The 22,041-nt window shown below is 38.4% G+C and overlaps 1 protein-coding gene and 1 long non-coding RNA gene across 9 annotated transcripts in view; one reads left to right on the forward strand and one right to left on the reverse strand.

The window, feature by feature from the left end:
- Positions 1-1,028: 1,028 nt before the first annotated feature.
- LOC100578899 (muscle calcium channel subunit alpha-1) overlaps positions 1,029-22,041 on the forward strand; it is a 32,645-nt gene continuing 11,632 nt past the window's right edge. The window contains exons 1-24 of one of the 8 annotated variants that reach the window (XM_026446351.1): positions 1,029-1,437; positions 2,131-2,236; positions 4,007-4,146; positions 4,457-4,563; positions 4,730-4,882; positions 5,277-5,473; positions 5,573-5,676; positions 7,530-7,693; positions 7,838-7,940; positions 8,118-8,263; positions 8,380-8,453; positions 8,565-8,716; positions 8,850-8,967; positions 9,089-9,181; positions 9,396-9,516; positions 9,633-9,724; positions 13,100-13,272; positions 13,386-13,507; positions 13,613-13,733; positions 13,886-14,015; positions 14,345-14,511; positions 14,610-14,697; positions 15,342-15,449; positions 19,785-19,892. In XM_026446351.1, coding sequence (XP_026302136.1) covers positions 1,094-1,437; positions 2,131-2,236; positions 4,007-4,146; positions 4,457-4,563; positions 4,730-4,882; positions 5,277-5,473; positions 5,573-5,676; positions 7,530-7,693; positions 7,838-7,940; positions 8,118-8,263; positions 8,380-8,453; positions 8,565-8,716; positions 8,850-8,967; positions 9,089-9,181; positions 9,396-9,516; positions 9,633-9,724; positions 13,100-13,272; positions 13,386-13,507; positions 13,613-13,733; positions 13,886-14,015; positions 14,345-14,511; positions 14,610-14,697; positions 15,342-15,449; positions 19,785-19,892 — 3,231 coding nt within the window. In that variant the 5' untranslated portion in view covers positions 1,029-1,093. 8 annotated transcript variants of the gene reach the window in all.
- On the reverse strand, positions 20,100-22,040 carry LOC107964060. Its single transcript, XR_001702192.2, has 2 exons — positions 21,705-22,040; positions 20,100-20,214 (listed from the first exon to the last, which is right to left on the reverse strand). It is a non-coding gene; the product is annotated as an uncharacterized LOC107964060 (long non-coding RNA).

The raw sequence follows: 22,041 nt of genomic DNA on the forward strand, positions 1-22,041 counted from the left end.
GCGATATACACTGGATGATACACTTGTTTAGACATTTTGAATTGCGTAGCGTGTCAAAATTAGCTTCTCAAGTAATTTTCGCGGAAAGGTTGAACAATCGATTTCCCGAAAAATACATCTGGTATATCTTTACTTAGCCAATCGTATATTTCCATGTACGAATTAAATAAATTTGACCATCGCGCGAGCGAGAAAAGTGCAATAGCTTCAGTTTAAACGCGTGGCAATAGTAGATCATCGTTCGTTCCATCCATTTCGTCCACGGGTTCACGAGAGGCGAGAAACTCGTTGGATAGAGCTTTCTAGTATTCAAGCCCGCTAAATATAGCACGAGTCCACTGTCAAATCCCAGATTCCCAAACTTGCCTCGAAACTCGACTCGTCGTATGGGTTTTTCCAACGAATCGGTTCAATTCCTTCTCCCTCTCCTCCACCTTTCCCCCTCCACTCTCTCGTTCCAGCCGGACGATAGCGACCTCTATCGCTTTCGCTCGAGCGGAGTCGAGTTCCGTCAAATTCTCGAGAAAGAGAAATCTAACGTAAATTCTTCTCGCGAGGAGAAAGAGAAAAAAACGAGGATTTCGATTTTCTCCCAAGATCTCATCATCGATCCAATTATTTAACAAAGGGAAACAAGACGAAAGATCTCGAGATATTTATTCGGTCGGAAATGTTGGTCGGTCGCGTTTGATATAAAGATATCGGCCGCGATAAAGCTGTATAAGAGGTAAGGGCGGGTATAATAAATAGTTTACGTTATTATAAAAATGTGTTGTTCAGGTCACGGAGGGAGGTTGGAAAGAGCTCAGTGCCGTAGCATGCCGGCGAGCTGCAGCGGGTGGTGGGGCGTCTCTGAGAGAGAGCGTCGATCGGCGTCGTCAGGCGTCTACTCGGGCGTCTGCGTGGTCGAGCAGCGGAAGGGTGCCTACGCGAGTATAACAGGAGGCGGAGGAGGAGGAGGCGGAGGAGGAGGAGGCGGAGGAGGAGGAGGAGGAGGAGGAAGAGGAGGCGGAGGAAGTAAGCGAAAGCGAAGGAGAAGGGGGAGGAGAAGAAGGAGAAGAGAGGAAGGGAGGGTGGTGAGGAGGAGGGACCGATGAGCGCGGGGGGGGATGGGGGCTCGGGGTTGGGCCCCCCTGAGCTGGCGGGGGCCCAGCCGACTGCCGCGACCCCCCCCATCCTTGGCCAGCACCGGAACCCCGAAACTGGCCAGGACGGACAGCAGGCCGCCACCGCGCAGTCTCAGACGGGGCAGACTCTTGGGACCAGCACAGGTGCCGCTGCCGCCGCCGCCGCTGCTGCCGCCGCGGCCAAATCTGCTACCAAAAGGCCGGCTCGCAGAGGTGGTAAAGCGCCGCCCGACAGACCAAACAGGACCCTCTTTTGTTTACCCCTTAAGAATCCCCTTCGAAAAATGTGCATCGACGTCGTCGAATGGAAGTATCCTTTTCTCATTTATCGTTGTCGAAATGAAACGGGTTCAATTCTTCTTTCTTCCTCTCCTACATAAAAATAATCACCTATTAATTTCACATCCAATAATATAAAATAAAACAATAATTACTAAAAATTCTATTAAAATTAAAAAACTTAATAAATTTACATTATAATACCACAAAAATATAAAAAATAATAACATTGTTATAAATAACAATTTAATAAATCCTAAATTAAAAAGCTAAATAGTTTAAATACTAAAACATTAATTTTGTAAATTAAAATTATATAATTATAAATATTTTAGCTAAATTTATATAAATTTCAAAAAAATTTATTAAAAAATAATAAATATCGATAACTCCCATAATAAGAATCTATCCTTTATTTTTTTTTTCTTTATTACAAAGAAAGAAAGTAGAGTTCCACTAAAATAAAAATATGTAAATGTATATGATTAAAAAATTTTTTTACGATTTTTATCGTATTTAAAAATTTCGTTCGAATGTTAAGAGGAAAGCGTGTATCGGTTATGCGGAAAGATAAAGATTGGATGAGGAGGGGGGAGAGATAAAAGTGGAAGAAAAAAGTTTTCTCATAACGCGGAATAGAACGAAACGGCTTCTTTCGCTCCCCCCACTCCTTCGCCTGTTTTCCTTAACTAGACTCGTTTCGCGTTCACGCGCAACTTTTCAGACCTTTCGAGTGGCTTATTCTCATGACGATATTCGCCAACTGCATCGCCCTTGCGGTCTACACACCGTATCCCTACGGCGATTCTAATTTGACCAACCAATATTTGGTAAGTAAATCGATTTCTCTTCCGATCTGTTCTTCCCCCCCTCCCCCTTCGTTGTTAACCGTTAAAAAATTCCGATACTTTTGCGTGTCTTTTCTTTGGAAGAGATAGAAAAAATTTCTAACGTAAGAAATTCCGTTTGACAATCCAACGATTTATTTGTTTTTTCCCCCCTCCATTTTTTTTTTGACTTTCTACGATTTAACTACGAAATAAATATCGTTGATCCAACTCCGTCTAAAGAAGTTCGATTAACCTAATAATAGAGAAGGTAATAGGAATAACGGATCCGTTCGTCGAACCAGCACGGGATTATCGATGAATAAACACCATGTCCGAGAGATAGGGTTGATGGCATGAAACTTATTCGAGGTGAAACTTCGATAATTGCTCAATCTTCCTAACATCGCCACCTATCGCGTTCCTCGCTATTATTGGAAAATATGATTCACGTGGTACACAATGTGTATATAATATGTGTATACATGTGTATATGTATATGTATATGTAGTACACAATGTGTATATAATATGTGTATACATGTGTATATGTATATATATGTATACAATTTGAACGAAAAGACCATGCCTTTATGTACCATGCCGTTTGTTTTTCGTAGCGATCGTGTGTGTGTTCCGGTTCGCAAACCATCCATTTTAATGTTTTCTCTTTACAATGCTCGTTCGTCGTATTTCCTTTTTCTTCCGTTTTTATCGATCGCTGGTCGGCTGAAAAGCGCGAAATTAATTATTAAGAGAAGAGGAAGAAAAAGCGTTCGATCGTTGAAAGAGAGGGAAAAAGAAACAAGTCGAGGATAATTTGTCGAAAGAGCGTTGTACGAGAATTCGAGAGGTTCGAAATTCAAGCTCGGATAGAATCGAAACTAACGAGCCCGTGTTCCGGAAAATGGATAAAAGGTTCTCCCTCGGATAGATAATACGTTAAGACCTAGCCTCCGAGACGAAGTATAAAACGTTTTACCAAAAACCGTTGGCCTTTTTCCACGGGTTTACCGCAGCCAGATAGAGTAGATAGTAAAACGGTTGCGCGCCGCGTCAGACCGGAAACTTTTGGCAAAAAACATTCGATACGTTCGAGAGGCATAAAGTTTCGTTTCAAGGCTATCCACGGAATATAAGAAAAAACTTCTCGACGGACGAACGCCAGCCAACTAGCCGCGTTTCTTTTTCTTCTTCTTCTTCTTCTCTCTCTTTTTTTTTTTCTATAAAATTCCTCCTTTAAATTTCGCACAAAAATTCGCAAACGCAATTTTTTTCTTTCTCTAATATTCTTCTACGATGTTGTTCGTTGATTCCGTGGCGGATCATTGAACGCGACGAATTTCAAATTCTCTCGTTATTCAACGAAGGATTTTCCTTGTTGGAAAATTTACGTCACACGGGTCCTCTCCACTCCGATATTCACTCCAACGTGTGCCAAGAACAGCGTACAACGGACAAGTGGGTGTGAAACGGTGTTGATCGGCCATTGATAATTCGCACGCGGCGAATAAGTGGCGAGTGTACGAGTATATATACGTACACACTCCGTCGGTATATGTCGCGGTCGTACAGTAGCGACTGTCCGAACGATGTTTGAGACACGAAATCGAGAAGGGATCGAATCGGTCGGTAAATAAACGGACGAACAAAAGACTTTCTCTCCGGAATTATTCAGGGGAATTGAATCTAACATCGACTTAAGTTGATTGGTTGGTGACATCGAAGGGAGAATGTATCTCGCGTGTCGCTACTTTCTTTCTCTATGTTTCAGGAAAAAATAGAGTATATATTTCTTGTGATTTTTACGGTCGAGTGCGTTATGAAGATCATCGCTTACGGCTTCGTCGCTCACCCCGGGGCTTATCTTCGAAACGGCTGGAACATATTAGATTTCTCGATAGTAGTGATAGGGTAAGTAAAATCGATTTTCGACTTTATCGACTAATCAATATATATATATATATATATATAAGATAAAAATATCCAATTTTTTTTATTAATTAATTAATTAATTCTATTCATGATTAAAATCCCGACCAAACTCGAACGAAAAAATACATAAAAGAGTAAAATTGATTCGAAATCATTTTACATTCTTGCAAACACAGAATTATTTCATAATTCTTATTTCACATTTTCACAAAAATAACTATATATATATAATTTTTTCGCAGGAAGAAGAACGGATCTGTTTTATTATTCTCTCGATATTATTTTACAGAATGGTGAGCACGGTGTTATCCGTGCTGATGAAGGAAGGTTTCGACGTGAAAGCGTTAAGGGCATTTCGGGTGCTACGACCGCTCAGGCTGGTTTCCGGAGTACCAAGTAAGATCGTAAAATCGCGCGCGCGCGACAGAAACAGAGATAATAATAAGACTCGTCCGACAGAGACGAAAGGAATAGGGAAAAAAAAAAAAAAAAAAAAGAAAGAAAGAAAGAAAGAAAGAAACGAGACGTGACGAATGGATGTGTCGATCTCTTGTGTGTGCAGGTCTGCAAGTGGTCCTAAACTCTATTTTAAGAGCGATGATACCCCTCCTCCACATCGCTCTCCTCGTTCTCTTCGTCATCATTATTTACGCCATCATCGGCCTCGAGCTCTTCTCCGGCAAGATGCACAAAACGTGCAGGCACAATATGACCGGTGAGTATACATATACATATATATATATCGAATTTCGAATCGTGATGAGGGGAAGGGAGGGAGGGGGGCTTATTAATTAATTAATAAGCCAAAAATCCTTTCTTTTGAATTTGCATCGCCGCTCTTTTCAGGCATGATTCACCAAAACTGACATCGTTTCTAATTATTCTTAGTATCCTCGGTGGTAAACAGCTGATTCACGAGAATTTTGCCAATTACGCCGTCCAACGCGCTCTGACGCGCTGCTGAGCCGTTGGCCCAGCCTTTGCTCCTCCCCTCCCTCTCTCTCCCAACCGTTCGCTCCTCGAAGGAGGGAGCGGCAGATGGATTTTCGGTCCGCTCCAACGCTTTCCAATCGTGGTATTTTTTTTTTTTTTTTTTCTTTTTCTTACAGATGCGATCATGGACGATCCGGTGCCATGCGGGCCAGGCGGTTACCAATGCGACAACGTGGGATCCGATTATTATTGCAGCAAGCAGTTTTGGGAGGGGCCGAATTGGGGTATCACGAATTTCGACAACTTTGGCCTGGCTATGTTGACCGTCTTCCAATGCGTCACCCTCGAGGGTTGGACCGAGGTGCTTTACAACGTGAGTGGCCGATCATGGATCGATCGATCGATCGATCAATGACAAATTTTCTCGTCGTTATCGTTATCGTACAATCCCCCTCCCCCCCTTTTTTGCCAGATCGAGGACGCGATGGGAAGCTCGTGGCAGTGGATTTATTTCATCTCTATGGTCATACTTGGGGCATTCTTCGTTATGAATCTGATTCTCGGTGTGCTGTCCGGGTGAGTGAGATCGATTTCTACGGCGAAGGGAAGAGGATTTTTTATTGAAATCCGTCTCTTTGACGGATATATTAAAGTGCAATTTTTTTGTAAATTATTTGTTTAAAGGATATAGATTTTTATGATTTACTATTTTATTATTTTTTTATGTAAACTCTATCTTGGATGTATATATATATAATTGTTAGATTTAATGCAAATATAGTTAGACACTGAATTGTTGAAGCTAATATTGTATTGTTCAGATAATTGAAAGAGAAAATTCTTTTTCTTAATTTTGTTTATTCCAATTTATTACAATTTATTGGTCTCTTTGTATAATAATCCTTTTTTTTTTTTCTTTTTTTTACTGAAATCCGTCTCTTTGATATATATCCATCTCTTGAGTATATTGAAGTGCAATTTTTTTGTAAATTATTTGTTTAAAGGATATGGATTTTTATTTATTATTCTATTGTTTTTTTACATGTAAACTCTATCTTGGATGTATATATATAATTGTTAGATTTAATGCAAATATAGTTAGACACTGAATTGTTGAAGCTAATATTGTATTGTTCAGATAATTGAAAGAGAAAATTCTTTTTCGAATTTTGTTTACTCTAATGCATTACAATTTATTGGTCTCTTTATATGATAATCTGCCAAATCTAGAAACAATTATAAAACATATGAAGGAAAAGATTCTGCTTTCATAAAATTTTTTTCATTATCTTTTATTTCATTTTCAATATATGAAATTAATTCGCATTTTTTTCCTTTCACGGTGATAATTTTCAAATTCATTGTCAAATTCTTCCTTGTCTTTGTATAATTTTTTTTATTATTCTTTTTTTATCAATTCTACGTCTTTTGAAGACTTGCAATATAAAATTGTAACAATATAAAAAAATATATTTTTTTGAATAGGTTTTGTGAAAACATAGGTCTTGAAAAATTCAAATCTTAATTTTTCCTGAGCTTCCAAATGGCACTTATTTTTTTTTTTTTATTACTGCCTAATTTTTATCTTAATTCGAGGTCGCAAATATCTTTATCTATGTGAAAAATAGAAACAAAAGATAATTTATTCTTTTAATTATAAATTATAATTCAAAATTTATCTTCAAATCAAAATTAATTTATTAAAGTTTATCAAAATCCTCTCTATCAAATTTAATTACTAATTTATTTATAAATAATACAAATAAATTAATAAATAAAATTCTATAGAGTCTTATCCTCCCATAATTAAATTTTAGAATTTTAACTAAAAATTTAAATTCATTTTATAATTCAGTTATTATTTCATTAATTCAATTCTTCAATTAAAAGACAATTTATTATGCTGCAGTCAACATACTACAGCTATTTAAATTTCACTTCATAGAGCAATCTATTTGTTATTATAAAACAACATAAGATAGACTTTCAATTTACAAAAATCACTTCTTTTCTCTGTAAAATTCAAGGGATTATTCATTATTGTATCACAATTGTAAACAACTTGTTCAATCATTTATCTATTTATTTGCTTGTTGTTTTTTCTTATTCATTGTTATTTCATTTTCATTTCATAATAATTGATCTATATAAATTAACCCGTCAAATTTTCGTAAAAATATACAACTATCTAGAAATAATAAAATATATAAATATTCCAGAGAAAACGAATACAGATATATATTTGTTATATCAATTAAAGACCAATATACAACGTTCAAAGAACATAACACTTGCATAAATTCAGAAATTTTCAAGCATAAAATCTAGTATTAAACATCTTCCATTTTTCCTATTAAATTGTAAAATTAATTCTCTTCTCCCTCCCAAAAATCGAATTTTGAAAATTCGAACGTTTTTTTCCAATCCAGTGAGTTCTCGAAGGAGAGGGAGAAGGCGAAGGCGAGGGGCGACTTCCACAAATTGAGGGAGAAACAGCAGATCGAGGACGATCTGAGGGGTTATCTGGATTGGATCACGCAGGCCGAGGACATCGAGCCGGAGACCGACGAGCCGAAAATGCAGGATGGGAAGAGTGGGTACACCTTTGTTGAGTTGAAAAAGAGGGAGAAAAGAAGAGAAAAGAGGGGGTCTCGAGGGAAGGGATGGGGAAGGAGTGGGGCGGGCGGGCGGAGAGGGAGAGAAAATCGATAAAAATCGATGAAAATCTTGTGTGCAGCGAAACAGCAGAGCGAGATGGAGAGCACGGACCAATTGGAGGGCGACGAGGAAGGAGTGCAACAGGAATCTCTGTGGAGAAGGAAAAAGCTGGATTTCGACAGGTAAATAGAGAAATATTAAAGAATTTTTATTCGTTTGTAATTCACGTGAATCGAGATTCGTGCGAGAAACACTTAAATGAGAATAGAATAGAGAAAGCATTATATATATATATATATATATAAAGTGTTTACAATAATACGATTCGATCCGGCGCAACGAATTAATAATATTCGCAGAGTGAACAGAAGGATGAGAAGGGCCTGCAGGAAAGCCGTCAAGTCGCAAGTTTTCTATTGGTTGATCATAGTATTGGTTTTCCTGAATACCGGCGTTCTTGCGACCGAGCACTACAATCAACCTCATTGGTTGGACGATTTTCAAGGTATTAAGATTAAACCGAATTTTTCTCCTCTTCTATTTATATGTATGTATATGTATATATACGATATATATATGTATACATGTATTATTTTTCTTTTTTTTTCGGTTCGATTCCAGAAATCACCAATATGTTTTTCATCGCGTTGTTTACCATGGAAATGATGCTGAAAATGTATAGCTTAGGATTCCAAGTAAGTTTTCCCCTCCCTCTCGAACGTTTTAAAAAATAGTTTTCAGTCGACGAGAAGAAAAAGAAAAAAAATTTCTGCTTTCTTCTCTCTTTTTATCTCGTTATCATATAGGGTTACTTCGTCTCGTTGTTCAATCGTTTCGATTGTTTCGTCGTGATCGGTTCGATCACCGAGATGATCCTGACGAACACTCACGTGATGCCACCGCTCGGCGTTTCCGTTCTCCGTTGCGTCCGGTTACTCAGGGTATTTAAAGTGACAAAGTGAGTAAGTCTTTCTCTCTCTCTTTCTCTCTCCCTTTAAAAGTAAATTTTTATAATCCTCGGATTATATATATTCGATGTACGTATATATATATATGTATAGTAGATTTAAGTAATTGATTCAATCTTGTAGATATTGGAGGTCGTTGTCGAATTTGGTGGCTTCCCTTTTAAACTCTATACAATCGATCGCGTCTCTGTTGCTACTGCTCTTCCTTTTTATCGTGATCTTTGCCCTGCTGGGTATGCAGGTACGGATACGTAATATAATATAATTCGTAATCTTTATTTACGTATTACTTAACTACTGCTCGTCCGTTTGCTCGCTTCTTTCCCCCTCTCCCTCCCTCTTTCTCTCTTCTTTTTTCACAGGTGTTCGGCGGAAAATTCAATTTTAACGTTTTAGAGAACAAACCTCGTCACAATTTCGACAGCTTTTGGCAAAGTTTGCTGACTGTCTTTCAGGTAATTTTTTCTCTCTCTAATTCTTTCTTATGAGCGAAATTTTAACAGTATTTACGAATAAAGTGTTTACTTTAAGAATAAGAATCATTTAAGAAGGAGGATTTTTAACCGAATTAAAGTAAACTTTATTCGAGGATTTTTAATTCCACTTTTTTCAAACAATTTTTTCAATTCTGCTTCGTATTCTCATTTTTCTGTTTCACTGTGTCCACAGATATTAACCGGCGAAGATTGGAACGCCGTTATGTACGACGGGATAAGAGCGTACGGCGGTGTTTCGAGCTTCGGCATGCTCGCCTGTTTCTACTTCATCATTCTGTTTATATGCGGTAATTGTATCCTTTTCTTTCTTCGAGCTCGCGGGAAAAGGATCGCGGACGGCAATAAAAACAAACCGTTAGCGACGAAAAAAAGATCGTTAAACCGTTCCTTGACCAAACAAATACGAAAGATATCCTGCTGAACGTGTTCTTGGCCATCGCTGTTGACAACCTCGCGGACGCCGAATCGTTGACTGCCATCGAGAAGGAAGCGGAGGAAGAGGTGAGTTTTTCTTTTATTTTCCTGAAAAAAATATTTTTCTCCATCGATTTCTTTTCTATAACAGAGTGTCCCATAAGTTTCTTCCTTACCACACTAGTTCTAATGAATTTAACTGGTTATTTTTATATGAACTTATAGACTTGTCTATCAGCCGTTTATGGCATCTCATTTCAGCTCTTTTAAAGTACGTTTCGTTGCTCTCTTTTTAAACTTTTCTCTACATTTTTGTTCGATGTGATGAAGCATTTGGGGCGTGTTGTGCTTTAAAGAAAGGTGATACCGTGGACGAGAAATTTGTACTGTTTACAAGAGTGATGCTACAATTATTATCGGTCATTCGCGATTGGTTTAAGGGATTCAGAGCTAGCAATTGTTTCAGCAATTGCTCATTGAAAATTCGCGATACAGTGTGCAATGGACTAACATTTCCAGGAAAATGGATGAATAATTCTAGCCAAGATGGAATATGTGAAGTTTGGATTCCGCAACTATTGACTGTTTCTACGTATGATTTCTTTTTCCAGCGACACGAAAGAGATCTTTTTTTTGAAGAGACTTGGATTTTGTATCAAAATGTGCATCGAGAACGCTTCGAACAAAATTCTTCTATCCATTTGGTGGGATTGAAAAGTGAGCTCTCTTCTCAAGCAATTTTGGAAAATATTGAGATCAGTTTGATAAATTAAAAAAAACAATGCAAAACAATGTGCATGTTGCATCGTAAGAGAAAAATTGTTACATTTTTAAATAGGACATTCTTGTTCTCTATTGTTCCTGTTATTAAAAAAAATTCGATAAACGTCTCTCCAATCCGAGTAAACGGAATAAAAAACCACCTCAAGCAATATCATAGCAAATAAACAATTTTGGAATAACGAGAGATGGAACAAGATGATAGAGCAGATCCACATTATTCATTTCGTATCAAAAAAAAAAAAAAGAAACTTATGGGACACTCTAATATTTTTAATTAATCTTATAAATTATTATTATTATTGAATACCGTATCATTGATTAAAATTATATTTATTCCATTTTATTTGATCCAAAAAAACGTTCGAGAATCGGAAGACCGAAGAGAAGGAGCCGTCATGGCGTCGCGCGCGAATAAACGTTTGCTCGTTTCCTGCTTGCTTAGTTAGTCCTTACGTATCGAAGAAAATTAGAATGCCGGTCGTTTTGTCGTTCTTCAAAGGGGAGATGGAGAGAGAGAGGAGGGGGAAAGGGGGGGGGAGGCGCTCGTAATCATGGACGACGCCGCGACGGCATCCCCGCCGACGCCGACGCCGACGCCATCCTTGACGGCTGCTTCGACTTTTTCTCGCCTCTTCTTATAAACCTTATACCTTGCGAAATATTTGACGTGTCGTAATTAAGCGTCCGTGTCATCTAAGGCGGCGTTTCCACGCGATGCAAATATTTTTAATTTTACCACGGATAGTTTCCTTGGCTTTAATCGTCGTCCGCGAGATCATTCTTATTATTATTATTGTTATTATTGCTTCGTTTTAAGAGTATTTTCGCTCTATTTGAAAGGGTAAATTTTTTTCGAAAGTTTTTAGTTGGAAAATGGATTGAAAACTTTGACAAGGAACGCTCGAATAGAGCGTTAATTTCTTTTTGAGGTTAAAAGAACACATTTGGAATAATAGGAGTTAACTGGACAAAATTATTTTTCCCTAATTTTGAGTTTATAAGGAGATTTAATTTTTAGAGGACGTTATTCATTAAAAATGTATATAAAAGCACACTAATATTGGGTTTATTTGGATACAGAATAAAAAAAATATAAAAATATAGAATATCGTGGCAGATGCAGCAAAAAAGTTGCAGATAATTAACTTAAGGTGCTTCGAATTTGACAAACGTATAATAAACTGAACTATGAGAATTGGAAATGGTATTCTAGAGAAACGGATGTTAAAGGAAAAAGTTATGGCTATTTGCTAACAGATATCCTATAAATTAACCGATAGATATGGATCAGATATGATAACAGTGATAACTTGATAAAAATAACGATAAAAGCAATGAAACTGAAAATTATATAAATGAGAGAAACACTGTAAGAAGACACGTCGCTCAAAGATTGAAAGAAATAAGAAAACTGTCAAAGAATTTTAGAATATTATTATTGCTTATATCCAAAAATAATAATAAATAAATAATGACAGAAATATTATAATACAAAATAGATTTAAAATTAATCCATAAACACTAATTTTGATATTAGTTTTGCAAAATTTTACGAAATTTATAAATATTTACAGAATATTTCTCTATTGAAATATGTGTTCCATCAATTATCCGATTAGTTTCGTTTAATCCGTTAAACGTTCGAAAACAGCCATATAAAATTTTAACGTGACGCACATTACATTGTTTTAACAATTACTTTTCGCACATTTGAAAATGAATTTTGTCCAGTTGATATATATTATTCGAACCACCTATGATTTTTAATACAACGGTTATATTGATTTAAACGCGATCGGTAAAATGATCGCTGAAAACTGTGGTGCCATCTTCTTTAATCGCGATACGCTTCGTCGCTCCCAGCTACGAGTCACGTAAAATCGAGGTCGCCGCAATCGAATACCGATACTTGGAAATTAAATTTAAAAATGAATTTTATCCACTTGATATATGTTATTCGAACCACCTATGATTTTTAATACAACGACTATATTGATTTAAACGCGATCGGTAAAATGATCGCTGAAAACTGTGGTGCCATCTTCTTTAATCGCGATACGCTTCGTCGCTCCCAACTACGAGTCAGATACACGCACGTGAAATCGAGGTCGCTGCAATCGAATACCGATACTTGGAAATTAAAACAATTACGTATCTGGAAACGTTGTCTCATTGTTAGCTCCTGTATTCATCCCACCAGACAGCCTCTCTCTGCATTTTTCGCAATATTTCGTGATGAACGTCCATACACACATAAATATATATACACATAGAATAATTCGTCATAATACGCGAAACTCGTGAAGAAAGAAGAACGTTGTATCATCGTCCTCGACCCAATCACACACGCCTCTGGCTTGTACAGCTTCGCGCTAAAAGTTTAATCGTTCGTGATTTTTCGATAAACTAATGAAAAATCGATAATAAACTCTCGAGTAATAACCTCGAGGGCCCGAGGGGTCGATCATGCCTCGCTGCTCCCGTCAAATTTCTCCTACGATCCACGGGACGAGGTTTCTCGTTTCTCTTCGCTTTAAATAGGGCATCGAGTCAACGTCTTCCCGACGTTATTAATAAATCGAAACTTCTTCTCTCGTCCGTTCGATCGAAAAAAAGAAAAAACGTACGTATAGATTATTCGTCTTTCGATTAAAAGACTTCGACTCGTCGGTTTTTCAGGCGGAGAAAAACAAATCTCACAGCGCCTCGCCTACCAGGGACAAGGATAGCGGCGAGCAAGGCGATGACGGCGGTGAGGGAACCGGCGGCGAGGACGAAGGTGGGGGAACGGATCTTGAACACGATCCGAACGAGACAATGGAGGATTACGAGGCGGCTGTCGACACTGAAACGTATATAAGTGTATTTTATCGCGTATAATAAATAAAAAGCCTCGCTCACAATTTCAATATATACATATATATATATTTATTTATTTATTGTAATTAAAAACATGAAATTTAAGATCGGAGAAAAGCGACGACATGAACACTCACGCCAAGGTACGATTGAACATAGAAAGCGACGAGGAGGTGGAGGAAGAGGAGGAGGTGGAGCACAACGAAATGCACGGTGAACGTTTTATATGTAAAAATTTCTTTTTTTCTTTCGAATATATCTCGCAAGTGTATATTACATTATCCTTTTATCTGATAAAATAATTTTTCGTGAAAAAATTGTCGCACGGCCCAGACGATGGAACGGAGCAAGGAGTATCGGCCAGGCCACGACGAATGTCCGAATTCAACATGGCCACCAAGAAACAACCGATTCCAGCCGGCTCGGCTTTCTTCATTTTCTCCCAAACGAACAGGTATGACATAACCTATACTCGATATATATATATATATATATATATATATATATATATATATTCGAATCGAATGATATAAAATTTAAAATAAAATTTAAAAATCGAACAAATGTAAAAATTTTCAACATTTCCCCCCCCTCCTCGTGTTTCAGAATTCGAATATTCTGCCACTGGCTGTGCAATCACAGCACCTTCGGCAACGTGATCCTCGTGTGCATCATGATATCTTCGGCTATGCTGGCGGCCGAAGATCCTTTACGCGCCTCCTCTTCTAGAAACTTAGTAAGAGAGAGAGAGAGAGAGAGAGAGAGCGCAAATACACACACACACACACACACACACACACACACACACACACACACACACACACACACACACCACACACACACACACACACACACACACACACACACACACACACACACACACACACACACACACACACACACACACACACACACAGTTAGAGAGAGAGAGAGAGAGAGAGAGAGAGAGAGAGAGAGAGAGAGAGAGAGAGAGAGAGAGAGAGAGAGAGAGAGAGAGAGAGAGAGAGAGAGGATGGATCCTTCTCCTTGGAATTACAATTATTCGTGTTGTTCTTCTGCTCGTAGGTTCTCCAGAAGTTCGACTATTTCTTCACCACTGTATTCACGATCGAGATCTGTTTGAAGATGATCTCTTACGGTTTCATAATACACGAGGGTGCATTCTGTCGATCGGCGTTCAACCTGCTCGATCTGTTGGTCGTGTGCTCCTCCCTCATCTCTATGTCTTTCAGGTAAGCTGAATTCTTCCATTCCCCTCTTTGATCGAACGAACGATTGAAAAAATATTGGAAATACATTTTTTTTTTTATCTGGATTTTAACGTTTCCAGCTCCGGGGCATTTTCCGTCGTCAAAGTTCTTCGGGTGTTGCGCGTGTTGAGGCCTCTACGCGCCATAAACCGCGCCAAGGGATTGAAGGTATCTTTCTTTTCCTCTTTCTTTCCTCTGCGTTTATATATATAAAAGAAAAAAAAAAAAAAAAAAAAAAAAAAACGGGCGAGCCTGGATAATATCGTGATACAGATGTAGCATTAACCCCGAAACAGTAGTAGTTGTAACGTTTTTTCACGAGTGAAGTGACTTTTCTTTCTTGTTTTTTTTTTTTTTTTTTTTTTCCACCTTCAGTTTCGATTTCTTCGAACCGAGCCGCGGTTTTTAAAATTCGCGCGAGAATTTCCACGCACGATCGACGCGTTACAATAACGCGTACGTGCTTGAGAGATTTTTTTACTTGTGCATTTCAATTTTCGGGTCGCAGAGGAAATTGGAATAAAATGGAATTTAAAAAAACGGATCTGACGGATAATTCCTTTTTTTTTCTCTCTCTTTTTATTTATTAGTTTCCTTTGCGACTCGAAAAATAGTGTCGAAAAAAATGAAAAAAGTAAAAAAAAAGAAAAAACAGAGACGAGACGTAAGAAGTAAAAAAAAAAAGTAAAGTAAGAAAAAAAAGACGAGTGATGTCCGACGATAATAATAATAATAAAAAAAAAATTAATCGGCACACGTAATCTGATTTCTGTGAAAGAGCGAATCTATATTATGATTAATGTTGAACCCAGCACGTAGTACAGTGCGTCATCGTAGCGGTAAAGACTATCGGAAACATAGTCCTCGTCACCAGCCTCCTGCAGTTCGTGTTCGCCGTCGTTGGCGTACAACTGTTCAAGGTAGGATTGCCAGGCCCCCGCACACTAATCAGGTCCCAGGGACATTCCTTCCAACCTCTCTCGTAGTACTATTAGAGTGGCATAATATACAACCAAAGAAAAACCTCGGTTAACCCCGCCCCCCCCCCTCGCCCGACCCTCAGACCCCGCCCCGCCACCCCCCCCCTTTCGATCCGATATATGTATATGCATATATTATTATCATTCTCGTTCATTCATTACCTCATATACGTTTTGAATATAACGTCGAAATAATTCACCATTCACCAAAATTTCACCTATTTTACTACCAATTCGTCTACCACCTCGGTACGCCTTTGCTCGACATCCCTCGACAATTTTCTTCGACTGTTATTCGCCACTTTTTTCGATTACGAGTCTTCTTTCTTTTTTTTTTTTTTTTTTTTTTCCAATTTCGAAACGAAAAGCCAGCCATTTGTCCAGCCGTACGATCACGTACGAAGGAATAATCGTCGAGAGATGCGGGCACGAAGCAGACGTTGTTTTTTTCCGACAGATGCACCTTTGGGTACCTTCCCTAAAAATACGAGCTGTTTGCGTATAACTTCATTGGGTTTTTTCTCTCGACACTCTCTCCCTGATACCTATCACTGGGATTACCTTGATTTCTTCATTTCCATCTACTACGTTTTTTCTTTCTTTCCACCGATATATATATATGTATATGTATATATATATATATATATATATATCATCCAACGATCGCTAACGACTTTCCCGGATTTTAGCGATAACTATTTTAAACGGTTTTCTGTGGGTTTCGAGACGATAGAATTTGCGAAACAATATTTTTAACGTGTCTACATACCGATTCGCATTTGTTAATCGGACAGTTTCGAATTTCGCTTCATCATGTTTCGACACAGGGATAATTATTTCGGGATGATTGCATCGATAAAATAAACGTTGCGCGTGGGATTTTTATCGTGGATCTTACCGTGATCTGTAACGGAAAACTAACCGTCCATTCGGCACAAACGAAGAGAGAATGCGCAGCGAGGTTTTCGTTCCCTTTGCGCATGCGCGTACGTTACGAGATAACCATTCGAACGATCGTTCGAGATTGACGAGATGTATTTTTCTTTTTATCGCGACAGGAGAGACGAAGCAAATATATCCGACGGTCAGACTTTTTCTCACTTTTCATCTTTTTTTTTTTTGTTCCATTTCGAGCAGCCGATATTTTATACTTAATTATTACTTATATACCACATATATGTGTATATTATTGCTATTATGTTACGGCATGCCGATGAAAAGTAATGTATCGAACATATATATATATTCTTCATACATACATACGTAGTAGACGAGTAACCGGGGGGGAGATGAGATGGTAGCTCTCTCTCGAAAAATAAAAATAAAAAAAAAGAAAAAAAAAAACGACGTACGTAGATAGAGGCGGAATGGAAGATCGTTGTTGCACGCACATATTACATTTACATATCATCTATATATGTATATGTGTATGTGTGTGTACACCACACATATCACCACTTTGTCCAAGGAGGAAACAAAAGTTTTATAATAAAAGTTGGCTTTTTTTCGCAAGAATTTATATCGTAATATGGTCTTTGGTCTTTCGACTTTAGCTTCCGTATCTTCGTTGTTTATTTCTCCTTTGTCGGGACATTTACGATTTTCTTTGTCTCCTCTCTTTCTCTCTCTTTATCTTTCTATCTCTCTTTTCCACTCTCTATTTCTCTTTCTCTCTCTCTCTCTTTCTCTCTTTCCCTCTCTCCCTTTTTTCTTTTTTTTTTTCACATTTATTTCGTCTCTCGAGATTCTGTCTTTCTATATATATATATATATATATATATATATATGGAAGACTGAATATCGAAGATACGCGAGTACGAAAAGAAGAACCATTGTCGAACGAATGAAACGTTTCTAAACGTCCAAAATAGGGAAAAAAAAAAAATTCAATTCGTCGATTACTAAACGATTTGGACGAGCGAGCGAGCGAGCGAGAGAGAGAGAGAGAGAGGAAGAGAGAGAGAAAGAGAGAGAGGATATTTTAATCGACAACGGTTGTTCGAACACGTACGCGTGTATCGAGACACCGATACGACACGGTTACGACACGACACGACACGACACGACACGATACGACACGACACGACACGACACGACACGACACGACACGACACGACACGACACGACACGACACGACACGACACGACACGACACGACACGACACGACACGACACGACACGATATACAGAGAGATTGATGCAGGCTGCGTGGTTGAAAAAAATCGGACAGTAGAGAATTTGTTTGAAAAAAATTTGCATGCTTGTGTCGGCTGAGCAGTTGCAGTGGTGTGTCGCTATTATTAACACAGAGAGAAAGGAAAGGGAAAGAAGGAAAGGACACACCGTTTTTCCAGAGATTCCAGGCCAGAATTTCGTCGAGATGTCTGTCGCAATTGCCTCGAAACGAAGCATCACGGCATTTATTCACCACTCTCACCATCCGATCTCTACCCGCAGGATTTTTCCGTTTCCGTTTTCGAAGAGCGAGGACACGTTTAGGAAGAGCAACATCCGCTTTCCCCTATATATATATATGTACATAGATTCGTGTTTGGTAGTCTCGATGATTTAATTCGATGATTAGATTCGGATTAAAATGTTGGATTTTGAAAAGTATACACGTACATACACACACACAAACACACACGATGAAGAAGAAAGCTTTAGAGAGCAATTTAGACGAGTCATAGTAGCATAGTAAGTCCACACAGTTCGTTGCTTCGTTTTTAATAATTAATTAGAGCTAGACCGTTAGAGAGAAGCAGACGCGTAGTAGCGAGACGCGCGCATCGACACATGCACAATATCGATGTCCTTGTCAATTTAGATAACGCGTACAACGGCCAGTCCCGATCGTAACCGCCGTATTCTTCTTCGCCCTATTTTCTTCCACTCGTAAAAATAAAAGAAAAAAAAAAAAAAGATCGTTTCAAGTTCCAAGGATACGTGTTTTAAAGTTTCGTTTTTATTTATTTATCCGAAGGAAATTAGGAGAACACAACACGTGTCCTTGGCGCTGTTGGAAATGCTCGAGAGAAGTTTCGCGTCTCGTGGAACGGAGGAACGTTGGAACGGAACCACACGTAGATAGACGTAGAAACGCGAACGAAAATATCGCGCGCGAGGTGTTAGTTGCACATAACATGTTTGCGATACTAACAATCATTTTTTTTTTTTTTCCCTTTTTAACAAGCGTAAACTATATATTTGTCGTCGAAACGAGAAAAGAACGTCCCTCCTAGTTTGGTTTTGCTCGAATATATTTGAGACACAATGCTTCCATTAAAAAAAAAAAAAAAAAAAAAGAAAAAAAGAAAAAAAAACTGCGGCCAAAGGAACGACAAATTTTTTAAGCACGAATACGCTGTCATATACGCTGTTGTCGAATAAATTGTCCCTTTTTTCACTCTCTTTTTTCGATCTCTTTTATATATAAATACAAATTTGTGAAATACAATACAAGCGAACCGCGATAACAGCGTGTGTGGCAAAGAACGACGAAAAGCGGGATAATCACGGGATGGAAATTAATCTCCAAGAGATTAGACGGAAGGAGGAAAATAAAAAAACCGTTATATACGAGGCCCCCATAGGTGCATTGCCGAGGAAAAAACATCGAGCACTGGTGGGTTGGATGGATGGCGAGGGCTTAGTGTTCACGATTATGAACAGAAAGAGAGAGAGAGAGAGAAAGATACGTATACATATACACACATACAAGGAAAAAGGCACGCAAAAGAAAAATTTAAAAAAGAAAAGAAAAGGGGGAAAAAGAGCAAAAAAAAAAAAAAAAAAAAAAAAGAAAAATGAAAAACTGGACAGGAATATCTTTGAGATATGGGGCATTGAGAAGTAACGTTTCTTTTCTAAAAAAAAAAAAAAAAAAGAGAAGGAGGGAAAGTTAAAATCACTAATAAATATTTTTTCTCGCGATTTTTGGAAAAAAAAAAAAGAGCGATAAAATTAAGGGAGGATGGGGTGCGAGCAACGAGAACGAAGGAACGAAACGCGGGAGAGATCGAAGAAATTGTGAAGTAACAACATAATTTGCCAAATAACTAATCACTTGCCCCGAGAAACCCCCAAAACCCCCTCCGTTTTTTTTTTTTTTTTTTTCTCTCTCTAGCTCCGCGAGCGAAACCACCCCTTGAATTAATGCTACTTTTGTATTTTCTTTGTTTTCTCTTTCTGTCTGTCTATCTCACGATCCTGTGTTCCCCGCTGTGCTCGTACGCCCTGCTCACCTGCCCTCTGCCAACCAACTGCGTAAAAAAAGTACGTAGTCAAGTGTGTGATTGTCGCCATTAAAACGATTGGCAACATTATGTTGGTCACCTATCTCCTACAGTTCATGTTCGCTGTTATCGGGGTACAGCTGTTTAAGGTAAAAGCCAACTTACCACCACTTTAGAAAGTTTAATAAGTTTAAGCAAACGAGAACTTGTCTCTTCTTGTCTATCTATAATTACATCTTTTCTTTCTTTTCTTCTTCTTCTTCTTTTTTCTTCTTCTCCTTCTTCTTCTTCCTCTACTAACTTCTTCTTCTTCTTCTTCTTCTTCTTCTTCTTCTTCTACTCCGTCATCATTAGAATTATATTTTTCGTTCTCTCTTGTTTCTCTTCTTTTTTTTTCCCTCCCCCCTCTCTCTCGGTTCACAGTTTGTTTGCTCTTGGTCGAGTTACAATCGGAAGCTTGGGAACCCGCACCTATATCCGGGAAATATATATTTCGTTTCCCCTCGCGAAATACGGGGTAAATTCGAGTAAGAAAGATTGCCTTTTTTTTTTTTTTTAATTCGAACCCCGAATTTCGCGATGCGCAATGCACATACACAAAACGAAATTACTACGTTAATTACTTTATTTATATTCACCGAGATTCGGCTGTTTCTTTTCTCGACTCTTCTTCGACTCTACAAAGGAGAATATCGGCAACTCGATAGCCGACGTGATCCTTGTTACATACAAAGTAATATATCCCTTTGCGGAGCGCGGTCGATAATCGGTTATCGACCGCGTTGAAGCCAGGATCGAAGGACGCGAACGTCGAACACGTGAAACTGGGACGTTGATCGATCAACCTAGTTGACGATACGTAGCTGCCAATATTACCCTTTGCGGAGAATCTGTTGCGTGAACACGATGCGAATGCGATACAACAACACCCTCGAGCACGGTAACACTCTGTTTAAACGATTTAACGCTTCACCGCAACGTATCTAGGCTGAAACGTCGGTTAAAACGTCGATCGGGAGTAATAGTCGGTTAACCGTCGCTCGACCGATCGATAATCGGCTTACGAGTCGCAGAAAACTAAAAGGAAGAGATAGAGACACGAATTATAGGCATGCAAGTTTCTCTGATAAATGTGAGAATGAAGCTTTGATCGTAGTGCATGTACGCGCAAAACTAGAGCCACGAGTTTTACATTCACCTTCCGTTCGATTCTGTCAATTTCTATCTCCTTTTTTTTTTCTCTCTCTTTTTCGTATTCAGTTGCACTTGCGAACGAGTCTCTTTACCTATCCTTTTTTTAGCTATCGTACGAGAAGAGTATAAATATCGTTCCCGGAATGAGCAGTGCATCTCAGTCTAAATGCGCAAAATGGTCGTAGACGATTCGAGTACGTAGCTTCCCAACCGCAGCCCCGACCAGCAGCATCGCCAGCCAAAATGCATGAAACTCATATTATTTCTCGTGCCGTATAGTAATTCGCTTAGAAAAAAAAAAAAAAGAAAAAAAAAGAAGAAGATGATATACGTATTAATCTGATCTGAATATCTTATGTGGAACATAACCTATTTTTGAAAGGAAGAAAAGGAAAAGATCGTAATGCGGAACAATCGAGTAATCGTTCGTAAGATTATAGATTAAGTAGGATTTTGTGTCGAAAATGTAAACCGATTAGTCGAATAATCGATATTCGAGTGTCTGCTCGCGAGTAAAATTCCTGCGAATAAAGATGAAAAAAAAAAAGGTTATGAATTGGACACGTCGCGATGCTTCGACGAGCTTTGTGTTCTCAATTGCTCGACGCGGTATATACGAAATTATTCATCGATCGTTCGTTCGAATAATCTGCGAGAACGATTTTCTGGACTCTCGATTCTAGGCCAAACGATACAGCCTGCACCTCCGACCCACATATCTTACACGTATAGATATTATCGTGCACGTTCAACGGAATGATCTATACCTGTATGCGTATATTATTTCTTTATCCATCATCTCTTTAATTTCTCTTTGTTCTTTCCTTTACTTTGCTCGACCACTTGCTACTATTTTCGCCAATAATAACTTTTGCTTTTGAGAATGGCCAATTAACGATACGCTGTATTCGGCGCAACGATCGATACTCGTTCGAAGAAATTCTCTTCTCGATCTATATTACGAAAAGTATAGCGAGACGCGCGCGAACGAACGTGACGCGCAACGAGTGACGAGTATCGATACGTTTCGCAAGCTTGAAAAACGCGAAGCCTCTATTATATTGATATAGCGATCTACTTCACATTAATGGAATTTTTATGTTG

This window comes from Apis mellifera, linkage group LG2 (assembly GCF_003254395.2).
Source record: "Apis mellifera strain DH4 linkage group LG2, Amel_HAv3.1, whole genome shotgun sequence".
In the NCBI taxonomy this organism is placed as follows: domain Eukaryota; kingdom Metazoa; phylum Arthropoda; class Insecta; order Hymenoptera; family Apidae; genus Apis; species Apis mellifera.